This window comes from Lygodium microphyllum, chromosome 23, assembly GCF_053477565.2.
Source record: "Lygodium microphyllum isolate KBCC chromosome 23, Lygodium_microphyllum_v1.1.10, whole genome shotgun sequence".
NCBI lineage: Eukaryota > Viridiplantae > Streptophyta > Polypodiopsida > Schizaeales > Lygodiaceae > Lygodium > Lygodium microphyllum.
This window is the reverse complement of record NC_141157.1, coordinates 3,885,647-3,913,316: the sequence shown is the minus strand read 5'-3', so window position 1 is coordinate 3,913,316 and position 27,670 is coordinate 3,885,647. Positions and strand designations below refer to the sequence as shown.

At 38.1% G+C, this 27,670-nt stretch overlaps 1 protein-coding gene across 3 annotated transcripts in view; it reads left to right on the top strand.

The window, feature by feature from the left end:
- Window positions 1-19,962: 19,962 nt before the first annotated feature.
- Window positions 19,963-27,670, top strand: part of LOC148015818 (methionine aminopeptidase 1A-like) — an 82,239-nt gene continuing 74,531 nt past the window's right edge. For 2 of the 3 annotated variants that reach the window (XM_087663567.1, XM_087663565.1), the window contains exons 1-2: window positions 19,963-20,101; window positions 20,330-20,462. In XM_087663567.1, the coding sequence (XP_087519693.1) occupies window positions 20,383-20,462 (80 nt within the window). In that variant the 5' untranslated portion in view covers window positions 19,963-20,101; window positions 20,330-20,382. Of the gene's footprint in view, window positions 20,226-20,329; window positions 20,463-27,670 lie in introns of all 3 variants that reach the window. The other variant, XM_087663566.1, reaches the window with a different exon arrangement.

Genomic DNA, 27,670 nt, shown 5'->3' with positions numbered 1-27,670 from the left:
TTTAACTTTCAAGCATGTTTTTGTTTCAACCATAGCCTTGAAAGTTTTTGAAGTACTCAAATACATCACTCTTTTCCTTCATAAAATATATCCACAGCTTCCTTGAACAATCAAAGAAAATATTTGCTGCCACAAAGAGATATATTATGTGTAGAATCCCAAACATTTGTATGTACAACATTAAGTATGTTTTTACTCACATCTCTGTCATGTGAAAAGGATTGTCTTATGCTTCACACTTTATGAAATTCTAGAACTCTAAAAACATGCAACCTCGTAACCAATCCTTAGACTGCATTAATTTTAGCCTTTGCACATTTGCATGTCCAATATGTTTTTGCCATATTTCAATGTCTGCAACCACTCCTTTTCTTTTAGCATACACAATAGCATTCATTGTAAGAAATCCAACATCTAAAGTGGATATGCAACCAACTCTACTTCATTTTGCCACCAACTTATCATTAAAGTCTTCTACAAAATAACATTTTACATTAAATTGAACGTGCAACCCTTGCTCTACTATTTGACCAATAGACACTAAGTTCTTTGTAATTGATGGCACATGTAATATATCTGACAAACTCTTTGCTTGCCATTATGCAAGGACAAGGGAACCTTTCCAATGTGTGAAATTGGGTAGCATGAATCATCACTCGTCTACACATAACCTGGATTTTGCAAATCCTACATCTCTCGAAACCATTCAGTATGACTCGTCATATGATTGTATGCACATGAATTGACATACCATACATCATCATGTGTCCCCTTTCATGTAACAACATTCATCATATGTTAGATAACAAATAGACGCTCATTTTTGTATTCATTTTGCTGTAAAGATGATGCATAGTTTCCTTGCTGCAATTTACTACTACACATATCATCCTTCTTAGCATAACAATGAATTGCAATATGACCTATTTTGCCACAATAATGGCAAATAATAGCAAAATTTCCATAACCTTTGTTCTACCATCCACCTCTTCCTCTAGAGCTCCCCCTTTCTCTAATATTTTCACGACTCCTGAAATTTGCATTTCATTGAACTACTGATTTAACATGTTTTTCTAGTTATCATCAGCATGTCCCATACCCTCTCGTAGAGGATCAGCCACATCCCCTTCCTGAACTTGAGTAAAATTCTTGGACTTATTTACCATTTCTTTCAAATAAGTCACCCTACATATTGATCTCTTTAGTAATCACGAGAGAGATCAACTCATCAAAATCTAAGAATGGCTTCTGTACATATACTGAAGTGACAAATGATTTTCAAGTCTTTTCATTATTAAGGCCACCCAAAGTAGATGAAACCAAATCATTATCATTAGGCATTACATCAATCATTGCCAAAGTATTTACAATACTCCTCACCTTCAAAACATACTCATTAACATACATTTTCCCTTTCTTCAAAGTATTCAACTCTTGCTTGAATTGAATCTTCCGTGCCTTCGTATTTACTGAAAATATGTTCTCAAAGATTGTCCAAGTTGCATGTGACGATTTGGCATTCTTGATATGCCCCAGTGTAGTATTATCAACAATTGCAGATAGCCAATACATCACATTTTTATCCATTGCATTCAATTCTTTCCACGCCTTTAATTCATCTGTAGTCCCAGGGTTGCTCAACTCTGGCTCCTTTTATTCACCTAAAACAAACTCATAAAGACATTTTCCAATAAGGAAGTTCGTCGCATGAAACTTCCATTATGGGTAGTTGTTCTTGTCCAGCTTTTCAACGATGGTTTTTCCACTGTTCTCTGCCATTGTTTCAAAATTGATACAAAATAGCAAGCAAGTCTTTTGCAATATTTCACAACAAATGCATAGCAATACACCAAGCAACCTTTTTTATTGATTACTCAATAGTACATGTAATCTCAACTTGTTTGCAGATAAAACATATGTTTGCTTCCTAGCAAACACCTTAAAAATTACAGATTTAAAATCTGTAACCTCTCCACCCACTTTCACGACTGACACAATGAAAATTGCAATATGCCCTTAAACTATTGTCAATAATGCTTGCAAATCCAAAACGACGCCCAAAATGGTCTCAGAATGGCAAAAAAACTTGCTCATAGCAATCTGAGATTTTCACTCTACCCTACTTTTAGTGCCTCCATAGGCACTATCCAACAAAAAATTTGGGGGAACGGAAGAGGTTCTTACCCATTTCTTGCTTGCTTGAATTCTTGCCTCTTGTCCTTCACTTTAGCCTTCAAATCCATTCTCTCTTAGTGGCACCACCCTGATACCATGTTGAGAATTGCATGGTGGGGGGACTTACTTGAGCTGCTGCGCCAAACATACACCATACACATAAGAGGAAGCTCATTTAAGAACACAATAAGAGAGATGGAGACCAAAATGTTTTCTTGTTGGTTTCTTCTTCTTCCACACACACTATAATGTACACAAAGTATAGATAAGATATAACATAAAGGAAAGTGGACTACTAAGTCAAACAATGCATTACTAACTATACTAATCAACTGACACTATAACTATGTCATGTATAGATAGATGCAACAAACTAAATATAATAAGTGATAAGTCAATGGCCATGTGAGGATCATAATGACCACTGGCGTGCTAAGTGTAGACATTTGGACCCATCTAGCCAAGCGGTCCATCATTAATGTCTGCACATGTTGAGCTTACCATCTCAACAAAATGGTTATGTGTTGTAGATTAAATTCAATGTAAAGGGTTTTTTTGGAGAGGACTTCAATAAAAAGTGTTGCTTTTTTTAAAAGGAAGTACAAATGGTTGTATCTTTACTTTGGATGCTAGTAATCTCACCATTAAGGTGGCTATATATGCTAAAAGTAAAGATATAGTTACATATATTGAAATTTGACATAAATATATTGGTCATGTAAATGTACAAAGATTAAAGTCACTCTATTCAAAATGATTGGTTTTAGATTCATCTACATTTAAAGCTGTAGAGTTACATAAAGTCTATGAAGCATGACAATTTAGAAAGCAAAAATGACAACCTTTTTCACATGACAAAAATGCAAGTAGTTGTATACTTAAAGTTGTTTATACACATGTTTAGGGCCCATGTAAAATGTCTCTCAATAGTAATAAGTACTTTTTTACATTCATTAATAATCGTTCCAAAAAGATACTGACGTATTTTATAAAATAAAAGATCGAAGTATTTGAGCACTTCAAAAGTTCTAAGCTTGTTGTCGAAACAAACAAGTGTAAAAATTTAAGGGTTTGAGGTCAAATGGAGAATAAGAATATCTCTCCAATAAGTCAAGTGACTTTTTGAGATTTTGTGGCATCAAATAGTAGCTTACTTGGAGATATACACCACAACAAAATGGGTTTTAGAAATAGAAAACATGCATATTGTAGAAATTACACAAGCGCCTATGGCTAAATAATATACCAAAGTGTATTTCGTTTGAGGTTGTTCATACTATTTTGTACATTATGAATATAACTTCCACAACTAAAGTTCATGGCATAACCCCTAAAGAATGCTTTACAAGCAAGAAGCATGATGTATCACATCCAAAAGTATTTGATTGTATTGCATAAGTTCATGTTCTTAATGATTTGTGGAAAAAACTTGATCTAAAGGCTTTAAAATGTATATTCATTAGATATTGCACTAAACAAAATGTATCATGCTTCTTACTTTTACAAGCAAGAAGCATGGTGTATCATATCCAAAACTATTTGGTTATATTGCATAAGTTCATGTTCTTAATGATTTGAGAAAAAAACTTGATCCAAAGGCTAAAAAATATATATTCATTAGAGATTGTACTAAACAAAGTGGGTATCATCATTATAACCTTATCACAATGAGTTTAGAATGAGTAGGGGTACCATCTTTGATGAGATGAGTAGTTGGTATGCATCTAGTGGTGATACATTGAAAGATGGTGATGATTATGGTAGTCACATGCAAGCAAAAAAGCAAGGGTTTCATACTCGAAAATGGACCAAAAACATCATCTAGTAGTAGATATGCAGATAGTCGTTGGTCTAGGAGACTAAGAAGTATCCCCACATCTTCAAAAGATCAACTATTATGATCACAAAGGGAAGAAGAAACTCTCAAAAATGATAGATCTAGCATTTCAATAATTTTTTTATGGAGATTCTAATGGGTTGGAGAGGTTGGATGATGAGATTGGTATTTATTCTATCAAGACACTAAGTGTACAAAAATCACTTGGAAATCTAAGGGCTCCATTGAGTGACCTAGTGATACATACATCCAACAAGGCTAGATACCCTATGAAAATATTTGATTTTGAGGGTTATGCAACTTACCATTGTATTTATATGATAAAGGTGGTTCAAGATATAGAACCCACTTATTTTTTGTTCCATTTCCTAAGCTCAAGAAAGCTATTGGCTATAAGAGGGTCTGTAAGATTAAGCATAACTTAGATGGTTTAGCTAATAGGTATAAGGCAAGGCTAATTGCTAAAGGCTATGCTCAAACATATGGCATAGACATTTAGTGCAATTGTTAGGGTGGCAATGGTTAGACGTAAGATTTATTTGGGACTAAATTTTTTTTGGAGTTTATAGCAAATGGATAAAAAGAAATCCTTCCTGCATGATGATTTGCAATAAGAGATTAGGAGCATTCCACATATGTGTGTAGGTCAAAGAAGGTGCTCTATGGGGAGCTGAATTAAGTACTTAGAGCATTGGTTGACATGTTGGGGGTAAAGACACCTTTGCCTAGCCGCCCGTGTATTACTACACTGACAGTACCCACCACTGCACACTGCAGGTGGCGGACACCCATCACCGTCACTTTATTCTTTATTCTTTTAGTGACAGTTTGAATAAAGGAAGGCCTGGTCACACATTGTAACTGTTAGAGTTCCCATTTCGCGTCTCTCTCTTTCTTACTCTTACTCTCTCGCCATAGCTCTTCCAAGCAAGCTTCGATCCTTCTCACCTTTCAATTGGTATCAAATCATGGTTGCTTGAGCATTCCAACTTGGTTTGTTGTGTCTTCAGCTTCCTATCAAATCCCTACACTCATTGGGTCTCCTTCTTGACAGTCATAGCTGACTCTCTCGCCGCGCACCTTCCCGACCACTTTGGGAACTCTCAGGGCATTCCAACAAAGGTATTAATTCATCTTCTTTAGGGTTTCATGCTCGTTACAAGTCTACAAGTCTGAGAAAAAGAAGGGGGCAACACCATTGTATCTTCTAGCTCCAAATCTTGACATAGGCCTTTGTGGCACACCTTAGGCTTGTTGTGTGCCTTCTTTGGCACCCCCTTGAGCTTCCTACCACCTTGAACTAGCACAAAACATGAGCAACAACCTTAGGTAGATTAGCATGACCTGCACTTGTTGTAGGCAAAAGATGGACAACAGCTCCTACATCAAATGTTGGTCATGGCATGTTTCCTAATCATTGTGGCACTACTTGGATTAATCCTTGGTATGTCTTGAGCCTTGTAGAGGCTTTGGGGCACTAATATTCACCTCTAGTTTAACCGCATGTATAGCAAACATGTTGTCTATGTCTGCAATTGACATTTACATCTACATTGGAGCTCTCTACATACACTACTTCATTCTTGTATGCTATGCCATTAATACCTATGCTTGGTGGATGTTGTGCACATGCTTTGCCATGATTTTGGCCTGATATTCGGGCTAAAAAATCACAGTTTTCAAAAATAAATCACTATTGTACAATAGTGGGTTGAAGCCTATTACTTCATGTTTGCATATACTCTTGGAATTGAGACATGCTTTGGAGATATACATTGATGTGGTGACTCTTGGGGATCAACATAGAGCTTGGATTTGCTCTCCAATAATTGGTTGAGCTTGAGCTCGCTTTGCATAGCATTTGGATCTCCATCTTTGATGTACTTATGGCATGTATTGTGCTTATGTCTGACCGGTCTTGACATACTTGGCTTATGCCATCTCTATACATGCTAATTACATTGTTTGGAGTTGGATGCTTCCGGAGCCTTGCCTTGGAGCTTATCTTGGTGATTCATTGGCTTGTCAGAGTTTGCCTTTGGATGTACTTGATGTCTATGTACACTATGTATGGATGCTACATGGCCTACATGCTCTGGATGTCTCATTGATGCTTGATCTTGGATACTTGTTACTGGTGCACTCTTACATGCTTTGTTTGAGCTTTCTTGTTTGACATTTACAGATTTTGTGTTAGTGGGAGCATCTTGATATGCTTGGCAAACATAGAGTAGGTGGGTTTATGCTACTTGAGCATTGGGATACTTGAGACTACGATCTTCACTTGGATATTCCATGGTTGATATCGTGGTCCTCACAGATGTACTTGGGCTAATTTGGGCTTTGCACTCCCTAAGCATACACCTATTTGTGTCATGTCTTGCCAATGTTGTGTACACTTTGCCCTATTACATAGGGGTGTGCCGGTTTATTGACGGATTCATTTGACATGCTTGGGTGTTTGCTCAATGTCCATATGACTGTCACATGCTGATTTATGCCCGCTTGATGCTAGTTATGCTTTGACAGTCTCAGTGGTTGACTTGGTGTATTCATTTTGCCTACAATTTGCTCTCATTTTACCTAGCTGTAATTTATTATAGCAAGCAATTATGCATGGACTGTGATGTATTTTTCATGTTGATTTATCCTGATTTTATGTACTTTTGATGGTACTTGGTGGGTAGCATCATTAGCTATCAATTTCATGGTCATTTTGCCTTGGTTTTGGTGATATTTTGCCTTTTTATAGCAAAAAACAACAAGCATGCACCATTTCAGCTTACACTATGGCATTTTCTTCCACTAACAGTGCTATCTTCAACATCAGTAAGCTTGATGGTAGGAATTATGCCTATTGGAAGAGCTATAATTTGCCAATGATCAAGAGGCATATCTCAAATTAGTATGTCCCATGTCCTTGCACTGAGGTTGCACTGAGGTGCAAGCTTGCAATTCAATGAAAGCATCACTTCTCTATAGACCATGTGTGATGCTACAACAAGTTTTAGCCAAGAAACATTAATCAAGCGGTCTTAGACTTCAATTTAGCAATGAGCAAAGTGTGCACTAATCATGCTTTATAATCAATCTTTGATTGAAATAATTTTCAATAATATTAATTGTCTGTGAAGAATCTCCGTAGGGGGTGCCCAAGCAATGGATGTATTGCAGTTGATAAGAAGAGTTCATGGACATACAATGGAAGGAGCACCCAAGCTGATAAACATGCTAGACAACACTTCATCTAGTATGCTCTCAATTGAAGAAGATATTGGGGATCTACCAGACCTTAAATCCCATAGCTTGAGATGAAAGCAATGATCAATGCATTACTATCCATGGATGCTAAGTTATCTAATCCATTGAGAGAGGAGGCATCTATACTAATACATGATGGGAGGTGCATATCTCACTTAAAGATGCTCCTTGCATTCTTGAGTATACAAGCAATGTATAGATGGATCGATGCAAGTGCGATCAAGTTTTTTGAGTACGTAGTACGCTCTATTTTTCTTACTGTGCATAATAAAGCTTTCATATTTCTTTAATGTTTGGAATTTTTTCTCAAATTACTAAAATGTCACATATTGCCATTTAAAAACATAATGCCCAAGTCTCATGATAATGTGCGACAAGTATTACGAAAGTTAGGCATGGATTACAACAACATTTGTGCATGTGTCACAATGACTATGAGCTCTTTTGAGGAGAATACGAGTCCATGGAAACATATCCGAAGTGTAGTGCTTATAAGTATTGACAAGATCTGTAGAGCCCAACTGTCCCTTAAAGGGTTCTCATGCACTTTATGCTCGTACTCATATCCATCACACATTTTCATGTCAAGAATGGTGAGCTTGACAATGTGGCATGTGTAAAATAAGTTAAACAATATCCTGCCCCATCACAAAATGAACCATGAACCAGCCAAATATAGACTACAAATATGTAAAACCTACAAGAAAACTCTCTCCTTCACCAAGAAACCATGCCCTCAAAACACACAAGAGAGAAAAAGGCACACAAAAGATTGAAAGATTGCTTCCATCTCACTCTCTTCCTCTTCCTCTCTCTCCATGAGATTTTGCAATGAAGCACAAGAGAGAAAGAAACAAGAACAAGAAATGAGAGTTGTACCAAAGTGAGAGAGGGAGAAATGAAGCTTGAAAGGATAAGATAAAGGGGAAATGGGTTTACAATCACCCTGAACCAACCACCTCCTTAAATCACCCGACAAACTTCCTTCTTTCTTGATATTATGACATTCAAATTTGCATACATAAACTAAGGTCTTAGAGGCCCTTCATTTTTAGAATGGGACAAAAGGTGTTGAACCTCCTTTTCTTAGGAATATTCTTATATGCCCTTGGGATACATGCCCACCATGATATAGACCCACCTCCTAATACATATTGTGGACAAAGTGGAGATTTAAAGGACTATGGATGTTCTTTTTGGAGTACTTCATGAAAACCCTAAAAGGCTTTGTGCAACAACGAGCTTGTCTAAAGGGCAGCATGGCTAAAGATTAACTAGCGTTGAAGCCATTAGTGCATATTTCAGAGTGGCTATGGATAATGGATTCAAATAATAGGATGTTATGGATGTTGAAGGATGATGACATACTAATTGGAGATATGGTAGTTAGAAATGGATAGAGAATAGGATGGATGGAGCCATGGACAAGGTGAATCATTTTAAAATGTTATGCAATGCATCCATGGAGAAGTGGCTGAATATGTACGAGCTTATTACAAGGCAATGAGATTATAATTTTAGTGTAGTATACGTCAGTGGAATATTTGATACTCAGAGGGCATAGACGAGTTGTCATGGTTCATGACTATGAGGTGATTACATGATGCCCTGACAATAGCTTCATGCCAAGGGGAGAAAGTCACTGGGAAGGAGTGGGACTTCTTAAGGGAATGTAGTCCAAAGGAAAACCCATGTTTCTATCATTGTTATATCTAATAATTATTGCAATATATGAAGGGAGTGAGCGTGGAGTGGAAGCACATGAGCGGAAGCAAGAGCTATGGTGGAAGGAGGAAGAGTAAGAGAGGGAGACATACAAGATGTGGAAACTCCGACTATTAATGTGTGACCAGCTTTCCCTTTATTCAAATGTCATTGAAAGAATAAAGAATGAAGTGACAGTGATGGGCGCTTGACACCTATAGTGTATAGGTGTGCGGATACTGTCAATAGTATAGTAATACACAAGCGACTCGGCATAAGCCCCTTTACCCCCAACAACCTCCCACTTAAAGGCGAATGTGTTCCTAGTGAGAAGAGAACAAAAAAAAAGTGACAAAGTATAAATGTACATTAGTACAACAAGAAGATGAGGAAAGATGTCATCTCATCCAACACCCATCAACTTCGTAAGGAAGGCAAAACACTCTGTTGAGAGACTTTTCATGAGCAAATATATAGGATTTTGGTCAGTTGAAGATATTGATAAGGCCAATAGACTTATCCTCAATGACCTCTCTAATGAAGTGATAATGCTCTTCAATGTTTTTTGTCTTCACATGGAAGATTAGATTCTTAGCTAACTAGATAGCACTCATAGAATTCAAATGTAGTGTAGAGACCACATTTGTAATGCCAAGGTCTATAATAAGAGAGTATCCTTGTAAGCCTTAGTGATTGCAACATACTTGGCCTCGATAGTAGAGAGCCCCATGTATTTTTACACCCTAGATATCCAAGAAATAACATCTCTAGGAAAGGTGAAGACCAAGCCAAGTGGACTTCCTATTGTCTGCATGTCGTGCATAATTAGAGTCAGTGTACCCCACAACTCTTGTATCCTAGCTACCAAAACATATGCACATAGTCGCAATGCCCTTCAAGCACCTCATGATACCCTTGTCGACATCCTTATGCCATTTGTCAGGTGTTGCTATATAGTGTGCTACAACTCCCACTACAAATGCTATGTCGTCAGCACAAGTGGCTATCATGGCATACATCGAACTATCCATAGTAGATGCATAAAGGGAACTTGGCCATCTCGGCCTTCTACTCATCAAACTGCAAATAATCAACATGATTAAGCTTCGCATGAGAAGGTAGAGGATAACCAATGGGCTTAGCATCTTGCATGTGAAACTACTCAAGGACTTTCTAGATATACTCCTTTTGTTACAAATAAAGGAACCTCTTAAAGCGATCATGCATTATATGCATCCTAAGAATATGTGAGGCCTATTCCTTATTCTTTGTCTCAAAGTTCTTATTGAGCTGAGTTTTCAAGGCATCCAGCTCATCATGAGCTCTTCCAGCAATAAGCATATCATCCACATAGAGTGCCAAAATCATAAGGCTGCCAGGTGTCCCTTGGCTTTTTCTTCAAAACCCTTAGGCTGCTACATATAGATCTCATCATGAAAATCCCCATGTTAAAAAATCATCTTCACATTCATCTGATAAATGTCAAAATCTAGTTGAGCAACCAATGCCAGTAGCAAGCATAGAGCCATCATTTTGACCATAGGAGAAAAGAATTCATCAAAGTCAAACACTATATTCCTGCTTGAAACCCTTAGCTTGACTATATAACCATGTCCCATGAATGACTATTATCTATGTGTATGGTCTCATCATAAGAGAGAGACTCATATGCATTTGTCACCATTACATAATCCATGGAGGGTGTAAAGTGCTCAACTCTAGTAGAGCATCTCAAAGTAGGCTCTCTACAATAGGCAAGGCTTGGACCATAGGAGCATCAACTGCTATAGGCTATTCAGTTGGCTGTATGGGAGTAAGAGGCTCCTCTTGAAAGACCACCCTATGTACCTCAACTACCTGCTCAGGCTACTTATGCATCTTTTCCTCATGGAAAATGACATCATGGATGCGAATAACTTTGCAAGCTTATAGATCCCATACGTGACATCCCATCTCATATGCATCCCCATAACCAAGAAAGATCCATTTCACGGACTTAGGATCCCGCTTATTGTGCTCGTCCTTTGGGAATATGGTAGAATGCCTCACAACCAAAGATGCACAAATGGGCATAAGATGGAGGTTTCCTAGTCCATACCTCCTCTACAACCTGGTAATCAATAGTAGTGCAAGGGGACTTGCTAATAATTGCCTCGATTCAAAAGTGCTATGATAAGCCTTTATTGCTAAGCATACTATGGACTCTCTCTTGAATCATCTTGTTCATGCTTTCAGCAATACCATCCTCGGGAGGAGGGGTATAAGGAGTAGTCAACTGACACTTAATACCCCGCTCATCATAAAACTATTCAAAAGCTTTTGAGACATACTCACCCCCGTTATCTGGCCTTAGGCATTTCAACCTATACCCAAACTAGTTCTTAACAAGAGCAAGTCAACATTGAAAGGTAGACAAGACATGCGATTTCTAGTTAATAGGTAAGCCCAAACCTTATATGAGCAATCATTAATGAATGTGACAAAGTACTTCGCACAACTGATAAGACATGAGACCACATATATCCAAATGAACAAGAGCCAAAGTCTCACCCATGTGCTTCATGCCAAACTTCTTATGCATGTCTACTTACCTTATAAACAATGATCGCAAGACTCAAAATACTCATAATCTATGGGTGAAAGATATTGCAAACTAGCAAGCATTTTCATTCCTTTGAAAGACATGTGCCCAAGGTGACAATGCCGAGGAGATACATATGGAACTGTAACCACAACCAAAACATGGTCAACTAACCTAGATACAAGCAAAGGATAGAGGGTACTAAACTTAGCACCATGTACAATAACAAGATTCCCACAAGTAATCTTCCATGAAGAATCACCAAAAGAGACAATATAACGTGCATCATCCAAGATGCCAATAGAGATAAGGCTCTTCACGAGAGTTGATACATGACATATATCATGAAGAGTAAATATGTTGCCTGAACCAAAAGGTAGTTGGATATCACTAATACCAACGATTTCCATTGCCATGTCATTACCCAAATGAATAGATCCAATCATACTACAATAATAGTGAAACCATTCTCTATGAGAGGTCACATGAAAGGAAGCCCATGAATCTATCAATCAACATTAAGTATATCTTGATAAAGCATCGGTCAACTATGAAGCATTCAAAGAAGAAGCTACCAATATAAAATCATCAAATACATCAAGTTGCACCAAATTAATCTCCTTAATCTTTGATACTAGACTTGTTATACACAATGCTACGATCATCATTCTTATCCTACACTTTATCCTTTCCCTTTTCCTTGTGCTTGTCTTTGCGTATTTTATGGAAGTGTGGCTAGATATGACTTGCTTTTCCACAATAATGACCACGGCCGTTTCCATCCTACCAGCCTCTCACAGTCAATGCATGTAAAATATGGGAAGTATCCACATTCTTTTTCTTTGCATCTTTAGTTAAGAGGGTAGTCTCAACATCATGTAATTTCAGCCTATCCTTAGCATAAAGAGCCGTATGAAAAGTATCCCATGACTCAGATATAGTAACAAGCATAAATAAAGGATGTAAAGTATCCTTGAACTCAATCTCATGCAAAGCAAAATGATTGATTATGGAATGAAACTCATTCAAGTGTGCATACATAGAAGCTATTTCTTTCATGAGAAGGTCCATCAACAAATTCAACCAATACATTTGAGATGCAAGACTCTACTTGTCATAAAGATTCTTAATATGTATCTAAAGCTCATATGCAGTCTGATTTCTAGTTACAATAATGTAGTAAACTTACTTAGAGAGTGATAAAATGATTGTGGACTTACATAGCTCATCCACTCCATCCCAATCCTTGGTTGTAATGTTTTTGGGTTTGGTACCTCTATTTTTGAGTGGTGAAACCTACAATTTTTGCATTAAAACCTACCATATATGGGTCTTCTAATAGCTTGAATGGTTCCCAACTAGTTTCTCAATATTGAAGATAACACTATTGCAAGAACCACTAGACATAATGAGACTAAGCAAGTACAAAGAAGGGCAAGATAAGCTACTATAATACCATGCAAATCAACCCCAAAACTATTGCTAAATCAAGTGGTAGACATGAGATACTACCAAAGTAATGAGTTGTCAACAAACTGTAAGCAAAGGACTATCAAGTCTAGGTGACTGCCCTCAAATAGAACACATACAACTAAAATGACAGGTTGTTGTAATAAACTACAACAATATTCGAACAACCAATTGTGAGCAACCAAGAAGGAAGAAACTAGGAACAATTGGCACTAAAGACTGTCACAACTGTAGTGTGTTAGAAATGAGACATGCAATAGGCATAAATATTATGCACAAGGTAGGTCTTAAGGATAAATGAAGAGAACTACCAGATGCATAATCCACTATAAGTACAAGCTCAATACATAACCTAGAATCATATAAATACCACTGACAACACCTGATAAACACAAGTACTAGGTCCAAGCCAAGAGATCAATTTAGCCCATGAAAATGTAACTACATCCAATAAATATCAATAGAGCATGTATATGTCACAAGGAGTCCTGCTATCTCACTATGATAAGATCAAGCTTATCATTAATTGCATGAATCAAATGCTTTGTAGTACATCTAAGTGCAAATGTGACTTAGTACATAAAGCTAAGTAGCTACCACTGAAGTAGCAAATGAGCAAACAAAGCTCAAAACATCATGTGAATGACATCCGAGTATCCAAGATACATAAAGCATACATATGGAAGCATAAAACCCAACATATTCTTCAAGTATGTAATTGCATAAGCCACTAAAGTAACCAAGGCATATAACCATAACCAATAAAATGTGGAAGCATAAAACCCAACATATTCTTCAAGTATGTAATTGCATAAGCCACTAAAGTAACCAAGGCATATAACCATAACCAATAACAATGTAATGGAGCTCAAATCTTAGCTCAAATTCTTGCCATAGCATATTGGAAAGTATACATAAGAATCAAAGTAGCAATACATCCAATGAGTATCCCTTAAAGCATTAATGAGTATTAAGCATAAGCTTTTCATTGATACACATGCTTGTCGAACTATTATCATGGCATTGGAATGATAGTGAAATCTAAGCTATTTCAAGCTCAAATTAGTCCCAAAATAATATCCATACTATCGGGCACCAAAATAATATCAAATTTGCATTATGGAATTTATGTTTGTTGTTCAAATGAGAATAGTTCTATTCTCTATGACACAAAGAATGAAAATTTGCACAAAATCAACTCAGTAAGTACCTAGATTTGTAGCTTTCATTGCACTCTTTGTTTTTGATAGAACACCTAAATTTGATACTGTATGCAAAAGCTATGGCCAAAATAGGATAACACTATTAAGCTGCCATAGATGTCCACAACTTCTACAACATGCTTTGTATCTACTCAAAATGAATAAAATGGCTTCTCCTTGGCTCAATAAGCACTCAACAGGGCTTGGTTAAGGCTTGAGAAGCTCCTCGACAAGCGTGGAGTAAGCTAAAACAAACCAGAAGGAGAAAAGACTCAATATATACCTCGAGAGAAAGAAACAATGGCTACCATGAAACCTTGAGTTGATGCTTTGAATCCAGGCTAAAATAAAGAATAAAGGAGCTTCTCGAATGGTTGACTCTAATACTAGTTGAAGGGAGTGAGCCTGAAGTGGAAGCATGCAAGTGTAAGCAAGAGCTATGGAGAGAGAGAGAGAGAGAGAGAGAGAGAGAGAGAGAGAGAGAGAGAGAGAGAGAGAGAGAGAGAGAGAGAGAGAGAGAGAGAATGTGTGGAAACACAAATAGTCGCAATGTGTGACTAGCCTTCCGTTTGTTCAAATACCACTGAAAGAATAAAGAATAAGGTGATGATGATGGGTGCCCACTATCTATAGTATACAGGTGTGTAGGTACTATCAGGGTAGTAATATACAAGCAATTAGCACATGTACATTTATCCCCAACAATAACTAATCTAGGCATTTCAATGTACAATACAAAGTCTACAATGTGATGTGGTCGCATAGGCAACATTTTCAAGTGGAGTACATTGACAAATTATGCTCGATAATAGATTGTGGTGTCATGGAGAAATTTGAGCAAGAAAGTCGATGGTAGGCCACATATTCAAATTTTGTAGTGGATGAGATGGAGTATTTTGACAATCTACAAAGCATAATTTTAGTAGATTATCGTAACTTCTCTCACAATTATATTTGATGTATAATGGTTTAAAGTGGTGTTGGAAGGAGTCCGAGCAACCGTTCAATGAAAGTCATTCGAGTTCATAGAGGTAGATTTTGAGAAAAGATGGAACGAATTGCGAGACATGTTTGTCTTTTAGGGTCATTGTGAGCAAGTGCATGACTTTTTTTAAAAAAATAGTTGAGGAAAATAAAGGTCACATTTACCTTTTTACTATGTGACACATTCTTAATTGATTCCAAACAAGTGATTTTCTACCCTAGCCCACAATAACCTTGTTGGTGGTATATCGTGCCTATAACATCTTGAATGGCACAATATATGATGAAAGAAATGTCCCTAGCATGGATGTGGAGAGTATGCGGATAGAGGAGTCGTTTTCATGGTAGGTGGAGAATAAAGAGGGCTTATGGCATGTGGAGAAGACGAGAATGGGCAATCCAAGGTAGGAGACAAGAGTACAAGAATTATTTGAGAGTGAAGCAAACTCTTCTTTTTGTGGGGACATCTCCATAGACCTTTCAATGTATACCATGCTGTACCAAGAGCTTGTTTTGGAGCCGTAGGATCACTCATATTTGCATCCACTTGTTGTCAGATTCATTGACTATTCACTTATATTGGTAGTTTATTACATATTTTTTGACTCATGTACCTATTCGCAGACATATATTATCGTGCTTCACTTTCACCCTTATAATGAATGTTCTAACATTGATTTTTGGATGTGCAGGTCATTGTAGACAGTCCAAAGAGCAAGACGAGTTGATAATACATAAATGAGGTGTTGTATAAGATCTTTAGGCATATGTCTCTGAATTAGATGGCGCTCTTCAGGGACATAATAGTTGTGGAGTTGTCTCGATTGACATCTAGGCATTCTATGCATTTTATCTCAGCATGCTTCAACGCATTGATCTCTAGTAGATAGAGTCAATGCTCTAGGTTAGCCACGGAAGGAGGCAGATTAGGGATGCCTCGTTCAATTGGTGGAGGTAGTGGCTAGGATGGATGCCTCCAAGAGTCGCATATTTCCTATCCAGTCTATTCTAAGAGTGGTTCTAGGGGGTACTCTGAAGATACAAATGTTGTGATCCCATGGTCGGTTGCTCCTCCTTGCTCCTGTCCTAGTTCTAGAGAGAGTGCATTTGGTGCGTGCTATAGAGAACACTAAGATAGTGTCCCTCTTCCATCAATCGAGTAGACGCTTATTACCTCTAGAACTTGCTACACTTGTAGGCACTTCTACTCCCGTGATATCAAGGTTTGCTCAACCATGTGTAGAGGTGGCACTCCTATGGTTGCTACTCCGATAGGTACCACTCCTGTAGGTATACTAAGTTTATATAAGTGGGTCTCCTAATTATGCCCATGAGCGTAGTCATAGGTGGGAGAGGATGCACCTTAGACACAACCACTAGGTGGGTATGGGTACTTAGTAGATAAGAAACTCGATGAGGTATATATACATCAATGATGAGGAGAAGAGACTGATTGTGCGCATGAGTGAGTTGTGCAAACAAATATTTAGATACAACATTTTAGATCACTCGAGAATACACTAAAGGCTAGTAAGGACTACGTGATAGTGTCCTTGTACAAGGAGTTTTTAGTTCCCACATTGATTGATCGATTCTCCACTAGATGGATGATGAAGCTGATGTGAACCTACATGTCTCACAAATAGTCAACTGCATGAAAGGTAGTGAAGACTGGCATACCAAAGCATGAGTGGCTAGATCACGAGGGTTAGAGGAGACTCAAAGAGCAAGCTATGAACTCTCTAGGGTGATGGCAATAACAATAAGAGATAGCGAGGACACAGCTAGAGCCGGGAGTTGTACACCATCTAGAGAGTGGTGGCCATACTTGTAGGACTTTATAGATTCTCTATCAATTATATTTACTCTTATTTTATATATTAGTTATAATAATAACCTTATTCTAACAATGCTACTTTGTCTTTTTTTTTTTGTTGTAACACTTGATTACAAATTGCAATCCAATAGGATTGGAGATTCGATATACAGAAAGATATGGTCTCACTGCACTTATTGACAAGTTGTATGTGTGTAGTGTTCTTGTAAGTCACACCTCTTTCATATTTTTAGTTTTTAGTTCTCGTGATGCATTGTGTAGTCTAGATTGATCTTTGGTGGTTGCAGACTCCTTTCGATGATTTGTTGCATTGGGACAAACTATCATATGGTGACGAGCTATAGTAGTCACTTGGATTCATGGAGCACCCCTTCCTTTTTTTTTTTGGCCTTGTGCTCTATACATGATCTTTTCATTGATTGTATATAGCTTTCTTTAGATACATTTCTCCTTCATTATATGTGGCTCACATTTAGTGACTTTTATGTGCTCTATACGTACTCTTTCCATTGATTGTATGTAGCTTTCTTTAGATACATTTCGCCTTCATTATTAGTGGCTCGCATTTAATGACTTTTATGGATGGTTTTCCAAATTTTTGGTTCTCCTCCCTATCATTCAATGTAGTACTATGGAATATCATCTTGCCCTTATACTTGTTTGGACATTCAATTAATGGGTTTATTCCTCATGGTGAATCATGATGTATGATTATTGGATAACACTTGTACATTCTATTTATAAATGAATTATAGAATAATATTCAACCCATGTGGCTAGAAGGGTGGCAAGGTTACATACCCTACCCCCCTTTTTTTTATATGTAATCATCGCTATTTGCATCGGAATTAAACTTGCAATGGTTGCTATTTGCATCGGTATCCACATCGATACGTGCATCAGTATGAACGTCGCTATATTTGCATCTACATTTAGCATTGCTGCATACCGATGTAGATATTGATGCAAATAGTGATGTAGATATCAACATCTATAGAAATAACATGGGCAAATTTGACATGAATAATTTCATCGCTTCAAAAGTCAGTTTTGGATCTATATGAGAGAGAGAGAGAGAGAGAGAGAGAGAGAGAGAGAGAGAGAGAGAGAGAGAGAGAGAGAGAGAGAGAGAGAGAGAGAGAGAGAGAGAGAGAGAGAGAGAGAGAGAGAGAGAGAGAGAGAGAGAGAGAGAGAAGAAAACAAAGAGCAAAGGAAGTTGCCATGTGGTTCCCTCATAAGGCCACTTTGTGAGCAATAGGTAACATTCCTTGCACGCGAAGTGTAGGAAACACTAGTTACAAGTGGAGCTTATGAGCATTAAAAAAAATCTTTTTCCTAGTTTAACATTATTTAAATATTTAATCTTTTTTGTTAAACTTTTGTTATTGTTTTTGTAAATTCAGCAAAATTAAGTCACACTAATTGATTACGTTAATTGAATATGATTAATATAATTTTAAGTGATCATTAATTAAATGAGAAGTTAGAAAATTATGTGATTAAATCATTGATTAGTTTAATTTAATTAAGCAATTCATTAGTTTAGTTTAATTAGTTAATTATTTTAATTAATAATATTAAATAAATAATAAATTAATATAATATAATTAATTATTATGGTTTAACTTAATTTGTGATTAGTTGGCTTAGTGTAGTTAATGAAATAATTTTGTTTATATAGTTAATTAATTAGTCTGCTTAAGTAGTTTAGCTAACTATTAATAGTAATCACATGAAATCTCAATTATTAAGTGATTAGAGATTAATTATTTAAATTATTTGATTAAGTAAAGTTAAATTTAATTAATTGGTTTACTAATTAATTACTTATTGGTTGGTTGGTTTGATATATATTTATCAAAATATATATTTATAATATTATTACATGCACGAGGCTCAATAGGTGGTCATGGTTGTGATATAATTAATTGATTGATTAGTTAGACATAACGTGCATAGTTATTATGTAGTGTAGTTAATTAGTTATTTTTAAGTGTTGCAACAACAAAAGACATGTAGATGCAAAGAAAAGGAGAGAGAATTTGTTTGAGTGAGTGAGTGAAACATGTAGATAGTTATTTAATTACTTGATTATTTATCAATAAATAGTTTTTGGATCTATTATTGTTAGAGTTAATGTATTTTGTTCATTCAGTTTTGTCTTAGAATCGCAAGGTTTAATTTACGAAAGGCAACTACAAATTTCATACATATGATCTTACAAGGTTAGAACTTATCATTTCCATTGTTTTCATAAACAATAGTAAAGGAAAGTAAAGAAAAGTGTATATCTTCTTGAAAGATGGGGGAATGACATATTCCCCTCTAATTATGAAACAATGAAGAGAATTGTGCCAACATGTTGCTTGTATAGCATGTTTATGTGTTTTTTTGGTTGCTACCATGCTTTCATGAAATAATAAGTTAAATTTTTAACCAAAAAAAAAGAGCGAAAGGTGAAAGCCACTACATTTGAAACTTTGACCAATCCACTTTTTGGTTTTTGGTTTTATGTTTTGCGAGCTTCTCTTCATTAACACAACATCTTAAACCATGCGTCAAGTTTTCAACCAAATCAGATTAGCTTAAAAAACTTGCGAGTGTTGTTCATCTAATGCATAGTCTAGTCTAAAACAAACGTTTGATTTTGCTTACATATTGTTAAAAACAAATTCAATTCAGCAACATAACATTATACATGAAAAAAACAAACACAATACCACCATCACCTAAGCCTGGCTGCACATTTCAACCTAGTTAACTTTATCTAGTAAATCTTTGCCGTTAATACAAGCCAAAAGGCAAAGCACTTTCGAACTTCTAGAAGGCCAAGCTTGTTGGTAAGTGTAAAAATGCTAACCATATTAACCTGCGTTGCGTAAGTCTATTGAGTGCTTATCAAAGTCAAGAGACAAGACGTCAAATACCAACTGGTCTAGACGCACACGCAACTTTGAAACGTTATAAAAGGGTCCGCGCGGCCGAAGAAAGGACGATTTTCAGACAGAGCCGAAGTGAAGACGAGAGATTCGGGGAAGTAGTTATCATATGTAAGTCTAAATGAATGTTGCTGTTTTTTACTCCTCGCCATTTTCGCTCACTCCGTCTTATGATAGAACTTACCGCCCGTTGAAATCCATTGTATAAGAACGCAGCATTCGATCCGGGAACGAGGTTCATGATCGCAGATGTTCCCTGAAGAATCATGCTCTCTTTCACGCTGCAGCTTGCTTGCTGATGATGATGTTTTTCTGCCATGCCTTCTTGGTTCCTTGCAGTGCCGGACAGTTAGAGGGACACCGATCATTGAACCAGACTAAGTCACAGAGCTATGGAAGAATCCAATGGCGGGACCTCTGCTGGCGACACGCAGCTGGCTTGCGCCAGCTGCGGCAAACGCGCTTCTTTGCAGTACGCACATTTCGTCTTCTTATGTTTCCACTCCAATGCTTGTTGCAAAGTACGGTGTTTACAGCTGCATTCTGGTGTTTCTTGGAACTATGTGACAAGGGTACTCCCTAGTAGCGGGTTTCTTCTGTGACATGGAAACTACAAGTCACCATAAGTCTTTGCTCGAGAAGTCACAATTTGCAGATCTCTCACGGGCAGGAGTAATCCAGTAGCATTCTGTTAGAAGTGCAATGTGTAGTAGACGGTGCACATGAAATGGAAATGCAAAACACACAAGTACGATTATGAAAATCAAGAATACGATGGCAGAGTGCGAACGTGGAACTTTTTTGAATATGACTATATTATATTCTATATATGACTATATTATATTCTATATCAATATCATGGAGTCTAAGGCAGTCAGCCAATTGTTGCTGAGATCTCATAAAGACGGTAAAAAGATCAACAGAAGAGTCACCAAAGACAAAAACCTGACCCAAGTAAAAGAGCGAGAAGAGCTCCCCAAGCAGGCATAGGTTCCTGAACATCTAGAACTTTTCCCAAAACTGTGAGAAGGGAATCAAGCTCTCAAATATGCTGTCATTCTACTTAGAAAGCCATGGGCTAAAGTGAAAAACCATAAGACACAAGAGATTGTTTCCATAGGTGCATGCATCATTGATGAGCTGGATTTGCAATGCATCTCCTTGCAAGAAGTGCTCTAGAGGTCAACACACCCACCAAGTATGTCATAGGGTAAGTCTAGACTTAAGTGGAAGCTTAGTTATTCATAATTGATTGAGGATTTTTCACCATCAATGTGTCTTTGCTAGATGCTAGAGAGCAAAATAGAAAAGACATTAGAAGTGAAAAAGAAAGTTCAAATTTAGCTTTTCAATGAAAACAGTGGCCAAAATTGGGGACAAGGTACACTCAACAAAGGCAAACTCAATTTAGAGTGATTAAAGAAAAAGGAAAAAGCAAAAAAGCACGTTGGTTCTCTCTTCCCCTCTCTATCCCCCAAAAATATGTATAAACCTTTTCATTTAGGCCAAAAAACCATGGATTCTCAACTTTGTGAGAGAGGATGAACTAACGGAGATGCATAATCTAGAGGATAAGGCCATGAAACTAAGTTCATATTGTCCACTATCAAAAGACATGTAGCATTTCCACAACGCTTTAACACCCTCATAGTGGTATATAAAGAATGCCATGGTGATGTAATCCCAATCGTTGTAATAGAAGCAATCCATGCATAACTTTGAATAATGTTGCCATATGTACTCATTTCTCTTTGGACACACAAAAACATGAAGATTTGATTCAAAAGGAAAACAAAACCTATCAATGCACAGAAACGTGGAGCTTATTAAAAGGAAAAAGAAAATGGGTCGTTCCTCTTATCCATGAGACCATGAGAGAGAGAGAGAGAGAGAGAGAGAGAGAGAGAGAGAGAGAGGCCTTGCTTTTGATCGTAAAGGCAAGGTGATCACTTTGTGGGATTGCAGATACCCTCATTTGGCCCCCACAAATGAAGTTAACCCTTTCTCCTCAGGGTTTACTTGTCGAGAACAGAATGCTTTTGTAGTTTTGGTAGATTTTTTGGATGATGGGATTTTTGAGGCATTGGGTAGAGAAAGTTCAAGTGAGGGGTGAGCAGTCTCGTCCATGATTTTTTTGGTTTTTGATATGCAGATTGCCACTTGGAATATTCATGGGACTTGTTTCAATAGGAAATAGCATGACATGTGGCACATTTTGCCTGAGAACAATTGGGATGTATTGTGTGTTGTTGAGCACAAAAGTCACAATGATGTTGGTCATATTTTAGATTGTCATAGTTTCTGTCTTTTTTATGTTGGTAGCAAGGCAATGCAGTACTTTGGTGTCCTTATGGTGGTGCATGAGAAATTTCATTGAGTGATTATTAAGAATGATGTTTAGGAACGCTTTCTTATGGTTGACTTGTTTTTGAAGGGCAGGTTTTATAGTTTGTTGGTCTTAATGTGTTTAATGACTCATTGCGTTGTTTTGCCTTGTCGCTGTTGCCTTCATGATTCTTTGTCTTTGGATCAATTGGGTTTGCTTATGGGTAATTTTAACATGTGCATTAACTCTTCCTAGTCTACTTCAGAGCGCTCTCTAATGGATTCCTTGGAAATTTGGGCTTGGAATGCTTTTGCGATGGACATTTGTCGCTACCTTTACACCTTGGGCACAATATTCATTTCTTGGGCTAGTTGTAAGCAGGAGATGGTAGCGGCTTCTATGGCCAAGGCAGAGTATCAGGCTCTCTTCGACGGTACTGTAAAGTCTATCTATCTGAGGAACTTATTGGTTGTACCAGTTTTCTTGTGAGATATCTATGGTTGTCTACTGTGATAACCAGAGTGCCATTGTTCTTGTGGACAATTTGATCATCACACCTTGGACATGGCATGTGGCGATTCACTTTCACTTCACCATAGAGTAGGTTGAGCCAGACACTATTTGCCTAGAGTTTGTTTGTGTTATCTAGTGATGATAATTTTGCAGATGTTTTGACCAAGGTGGTCAATAGGCCGGTTTTACAATATCTTCTATCTCAGATCGACTTGGGTACATTTTTCTCTACTTCTTCAGATTGATGGGGAGAGGGTGCTTCCCTCTTACTTTTCCTTCCAGTTTGAAGGGAGCGATTTCCTTCTCTTGATAGTGATAGTGATAAAACTTACAAATTTTTACTTTTTGATATTTATTTATTTTATATTGTACATTATGGATATTTGTAATTTCATCCGCATTGTTAGGATGACATGATTGTAAGAGGGCGCTTGGGCAAGTGAACAATTCCACTATAAGGATACTATCCAAGTGGCACCGTTGCATTGCATTTCATATGAGCATGAAAACTTGCATCTTCCTTTGCATTATCCAATACATTTGCATTTTGTTTATGTAAACATATATCTGTGCGTATTTATCTCTTTTCAGTCACCCTTGGAGTGATTGACTTTGGATCCACCATACTCGTGGCATTGTACATGGCAGTCTCCAAAGGCATATTTTTTTTTCCTCTATGCTTATATGTTGGCTTTGCTTGTCTTTCTTGCTTCGACGTTGTATTACTTGTTTTTTTATATGTTTTCCATATGATTGGCATACACATCCACACTCTTAGGTAATCCCTAGGTACTTATCCTAGTAGTATTTGGGATTGTTTTACATGTTTAATGAAGGTAGTGGGGCTATCCATCCTTATTTTCTGTACTCCGGGGTATAGTGAGCCTATGGAACAAATGCTGATTTGAAACCCTCAATTAATACTAAATCTTGTGATAAACTAAAACATTGTTTTTATTTAAAAGAAGAAAAAGAAGAAGAAGACAGTCCATTGTTGATTCTATTTGTCTTTGTAGGGCTTGGTAACCCCTTGGGTAACCGATGAGGAGTCTTGGTTTGATGCCCTGGCCTCTCTAGGGTGATTACTTGGGCTCCCTTGGTAAGATAACTATTGCCTTTGTAGTCTTGGTAGATTAGTGGGCAGCCGATGTGCACCCTTTGCTTGATACCATGGCTACTTTGTGATGGGATGCCTTGGGATCAAAGAAAATAAACAAAAGGACTTATTTCTCATGGCTTAGTTTTGGACGTGAGAGGGGGTGTTGAGTTAAAATTGCATTAACTGGACTTAAATAGCCTCAAAACATACTTAATTAGTGAAGAAATTTTATTATTAAGAAAAAAAAAGCAATCCTAGAGAGTTACTATGTCCCACATGCCAAATCCTAATTTGGGTGGCTCAAACTTTCTATAAACATACATGTATCCCACCACTCTCTCTCAATCTTGTTTTTGTAGGTTTAAGGGGCCGTATCTCTGTTGTTCACATTCCGTTTACAGAGAACATTGTGGTCAGAGCTTCCCATTGTTATTTGCTATCATTTGGCGCTTGATTCCAATCTTGGACTCCGCTTGTGAGTTGTCATTTGTATCTAGGAGCTATCACTTGTAATCAGCACCTTATGTTTGCTGTTGCATCATTATTTGGAGCTTTTGCCATCAATCGGACAGTGTCGCCATCATCTAGAATCCTATATTTGCTGAGTTTCTCCTCTAGCTGTCGCCTATGCTTCGTGTATAGTCGTTTATTTTTTTCTGCTGTCGCCCAATTTTTCTCTCCTCCGAGGTACTTGTGTTGTTTTCTTTCTCTCTCTTCACTGCTTGTTTGCATTAGATCTAGCCTCTTTGGCTGCGTTTGCTGGTGTTCGGCACACAAAGGTTGCCTTGCTGTGTTTTAGGATCCATTTGGAGTATGATACACTCTGCAACCCATAACCTCAGCTTTGATCCCAGAGATACTAGATTTTGAGATCCAGTATTCACTGCATAGGGTGTTTGCTGCATGAACACTGGATATTCAATAGTCATTCACTTCATTATTCATTGTGTTCACTGTCTGTGAGCTACCCTAACCCTAACTGTGTTTTGTGTTATTAGTTTGTGCTTTGTCATACAATTGGTTTTGTGTTTTTTGCGTTTAGAGCATTTCTTCACATACCCTGTTGCATAAGCATGTCCCAATGCATTACACCTTAGTTTTTGCATGAGTATGCCTTCAAAATATAGAATTGCCTTTTGAAATTTGCTAACTTTGGACTATTTAAGCTGAATATCTGATTGTTTGAGTCATTCAGTAGGAACTTTGAGCTTCTCATGGATTTGACTTTGCAGGAGCCACGACCTTGTTCCAGCATCACCCATTTGGGAGGAAACAATGCTTGTGCAAGAAGCTAAGGACAAATTGGATCTCAACATCTCTAGCATTCTCATTTGGAGCCATGACAAGAAGAATAGGGATAGGAACAACGACAAGGAGTGGAGTAGTAATTGGAGTTTGAACAGGAACTGAGAGTAGGGCTGCAGCAATAGGAGCAAGATGCGGTGGCCCCATAGATACTAGTGAGCAGGTTGATTTGGATTTGGAGGAGACAATGCTGGAAAAGGTACATGGTTGAAATTGTGCGTCTGCATGAATAGATCGAACAAGTGCCATGCTTGTGGTTGTAGAATACGATAGTGTAGCATCTTTGCTACCATAATTTCATTGTTTATACTAGTCATATCTAAGTTTTGATGGACCTCCAGCCTTTGCAGCTTAAGGTGCTCCGCCTTCTCTATCAGTAGCAGAGTGACTTTTTGACTGTTGTGTTGGTCTAGAAGGTCGTAGTTCATGTGCAATCTTATTCTCTTTGCTCGGTACTCCAGAGCTTCATAGTCTCCCCTCTTCAAGGTAGCTTCCTCAAAATCGATCAAAATTAGTCAGGACTCTAGGCTTTCATCTGGAGCTCACATAAGGGGACACTTTGGCGGTTTGGCCAAAGAAGGGGGATCCATGGTCATTTATGCGCCGCGGTATTGGTGATAGGTGTCAGAGTGCAGCGATGCGGAAGCGTAGGACAAAGACTGAGAGAGCGAACACAGAGAGAAGAGAGAGAGAGAGAAAGGGAGATAGTGTAAACACAGAAAATCTGCGGTGTAATATGCTGTAAAAGAGTGCAGAAATACACAAGGGGGTAGAGGAAAATATGTGCGTATGTCTGCCACTTGATGACCTCGATCTCCTCAGCCCGAGCATAGTCTGTCTCAGCCAACAGATCTCAAGATCAGAATTTGAATAATGAATACTAGAGTGAGCCACGAAACAGGCTATAAATAGCTGAAAAATAGGAAATAATTGGAGCAGGTCGACTGCATTAAATCTGGCCGACTGTACCAGTAAATTTGGCTGATTGTACCAGTGCCCTGCCGTACTGCTGACGTGGACTGCTGTACTGTTGACGTGGAGCCTGCTGTCCACCAACCTGCTGACGTGGAACCTGCTGTCTACTAACTGTCTAGGATGGACGGGTCAAAAGATTGAGGGATCTGGAATGCTGCCGAAGAAGAGCCTGGGGAAACGCCTTCGTAAACAAAGCTGCAAGATTATCCTCCGTCTTGCATTACTCCACATCAATGGTCCCATCCAGAAGCTTCTCCCGAATGAAGTGATACTGGATCTCAATGTGCTTCGTCCAGACATGGAATACTAGATTCTGTACCAAGGCAATGCAACTCTCATTGTCGCACCGCAGAAGAGTAGGACGAGTCTGGGGGCAGCCAAGCTCCTCCAACAATCTCCGAAGCCACACTACCTCACATGTGGTGGAAGACGCAGCTTGATTCTCCGCCTCAGTAGAAGAAAGGGCTACCGTGGGCTGCTTCTTGCTACTCCAAGAGATAACACCTGTACCCAAGATAAAACTGTAGCTTGTAGTAGACCGTCAATGGTTCACGTCTCTAGCCCAATCCAAGTCACTTCAACCTGCAAGAACCAGATCTGTAGTATCTGTACCTACGGGATAAGAAATCCCTAAGTCAGAGGTCTCGCTCAAATACCGAAGAATCCGCAGGGTAGCCTGTCAATGCACCTGTTTGGGTTCCGTCATGAACCCTGCCAAAAGATCCATAGCAAAACAAAGATCAACACGAGTGTTGAGAAGCCAAATCAAGGATCCAATCAACTGACATTAGTGTGAAGCATCCATCACGGGAGAATCTGAGTGTGAAGTGGCCTTTCAATTCGGATCCATAGGAGTAGTAATGGGCCGAGAAGTCTCCATCTCAAAAGTCACCAAGAGCTCCTGAATGTACCTCTGCTGAGAGATGAAAATCCCCCTCTGAGACTGATCAATCTCGTGACCGAAGAAGAAATGAAGAAGCCCCAAATCCGTCATCCCGAATGCCTGATGTAAAGCTGCCTTGGTCTCGCGGACCTTTTGTGCACGATCCCCTGTCAAAATCAAATCATCAACATACAATACAAACAATACATGACCAACCTCGGAAGTGCGCACATAAAGCTGCGGATCAGCCTTGGAGTGCCGATATCCCAACTTCAACTGAAGAAATGAGTCAATATTCTCGTTCCATGCACGCGGAGCCTGCTTGAGGCCATACAAGGCCTTCTTCAACCTGTAAACTTTCCCATCCGAGGATCCAAAACCCGGAGGTTGCTCAACATAGATCTCCTCCTGCAAGTCACCATTCAGAAAGGCCGACTTCACTCTACTGATAAACAGGCCATCTCCTACGGCCAGCCAAGGTAAGAACTGCTCGAATAGTCACCATACGAGTAGTGGGGGCAAAAGTATCATGGAAATCAATGCCTGGGCACTGAGCAAAACCTTTAGCAACAAGGCGAG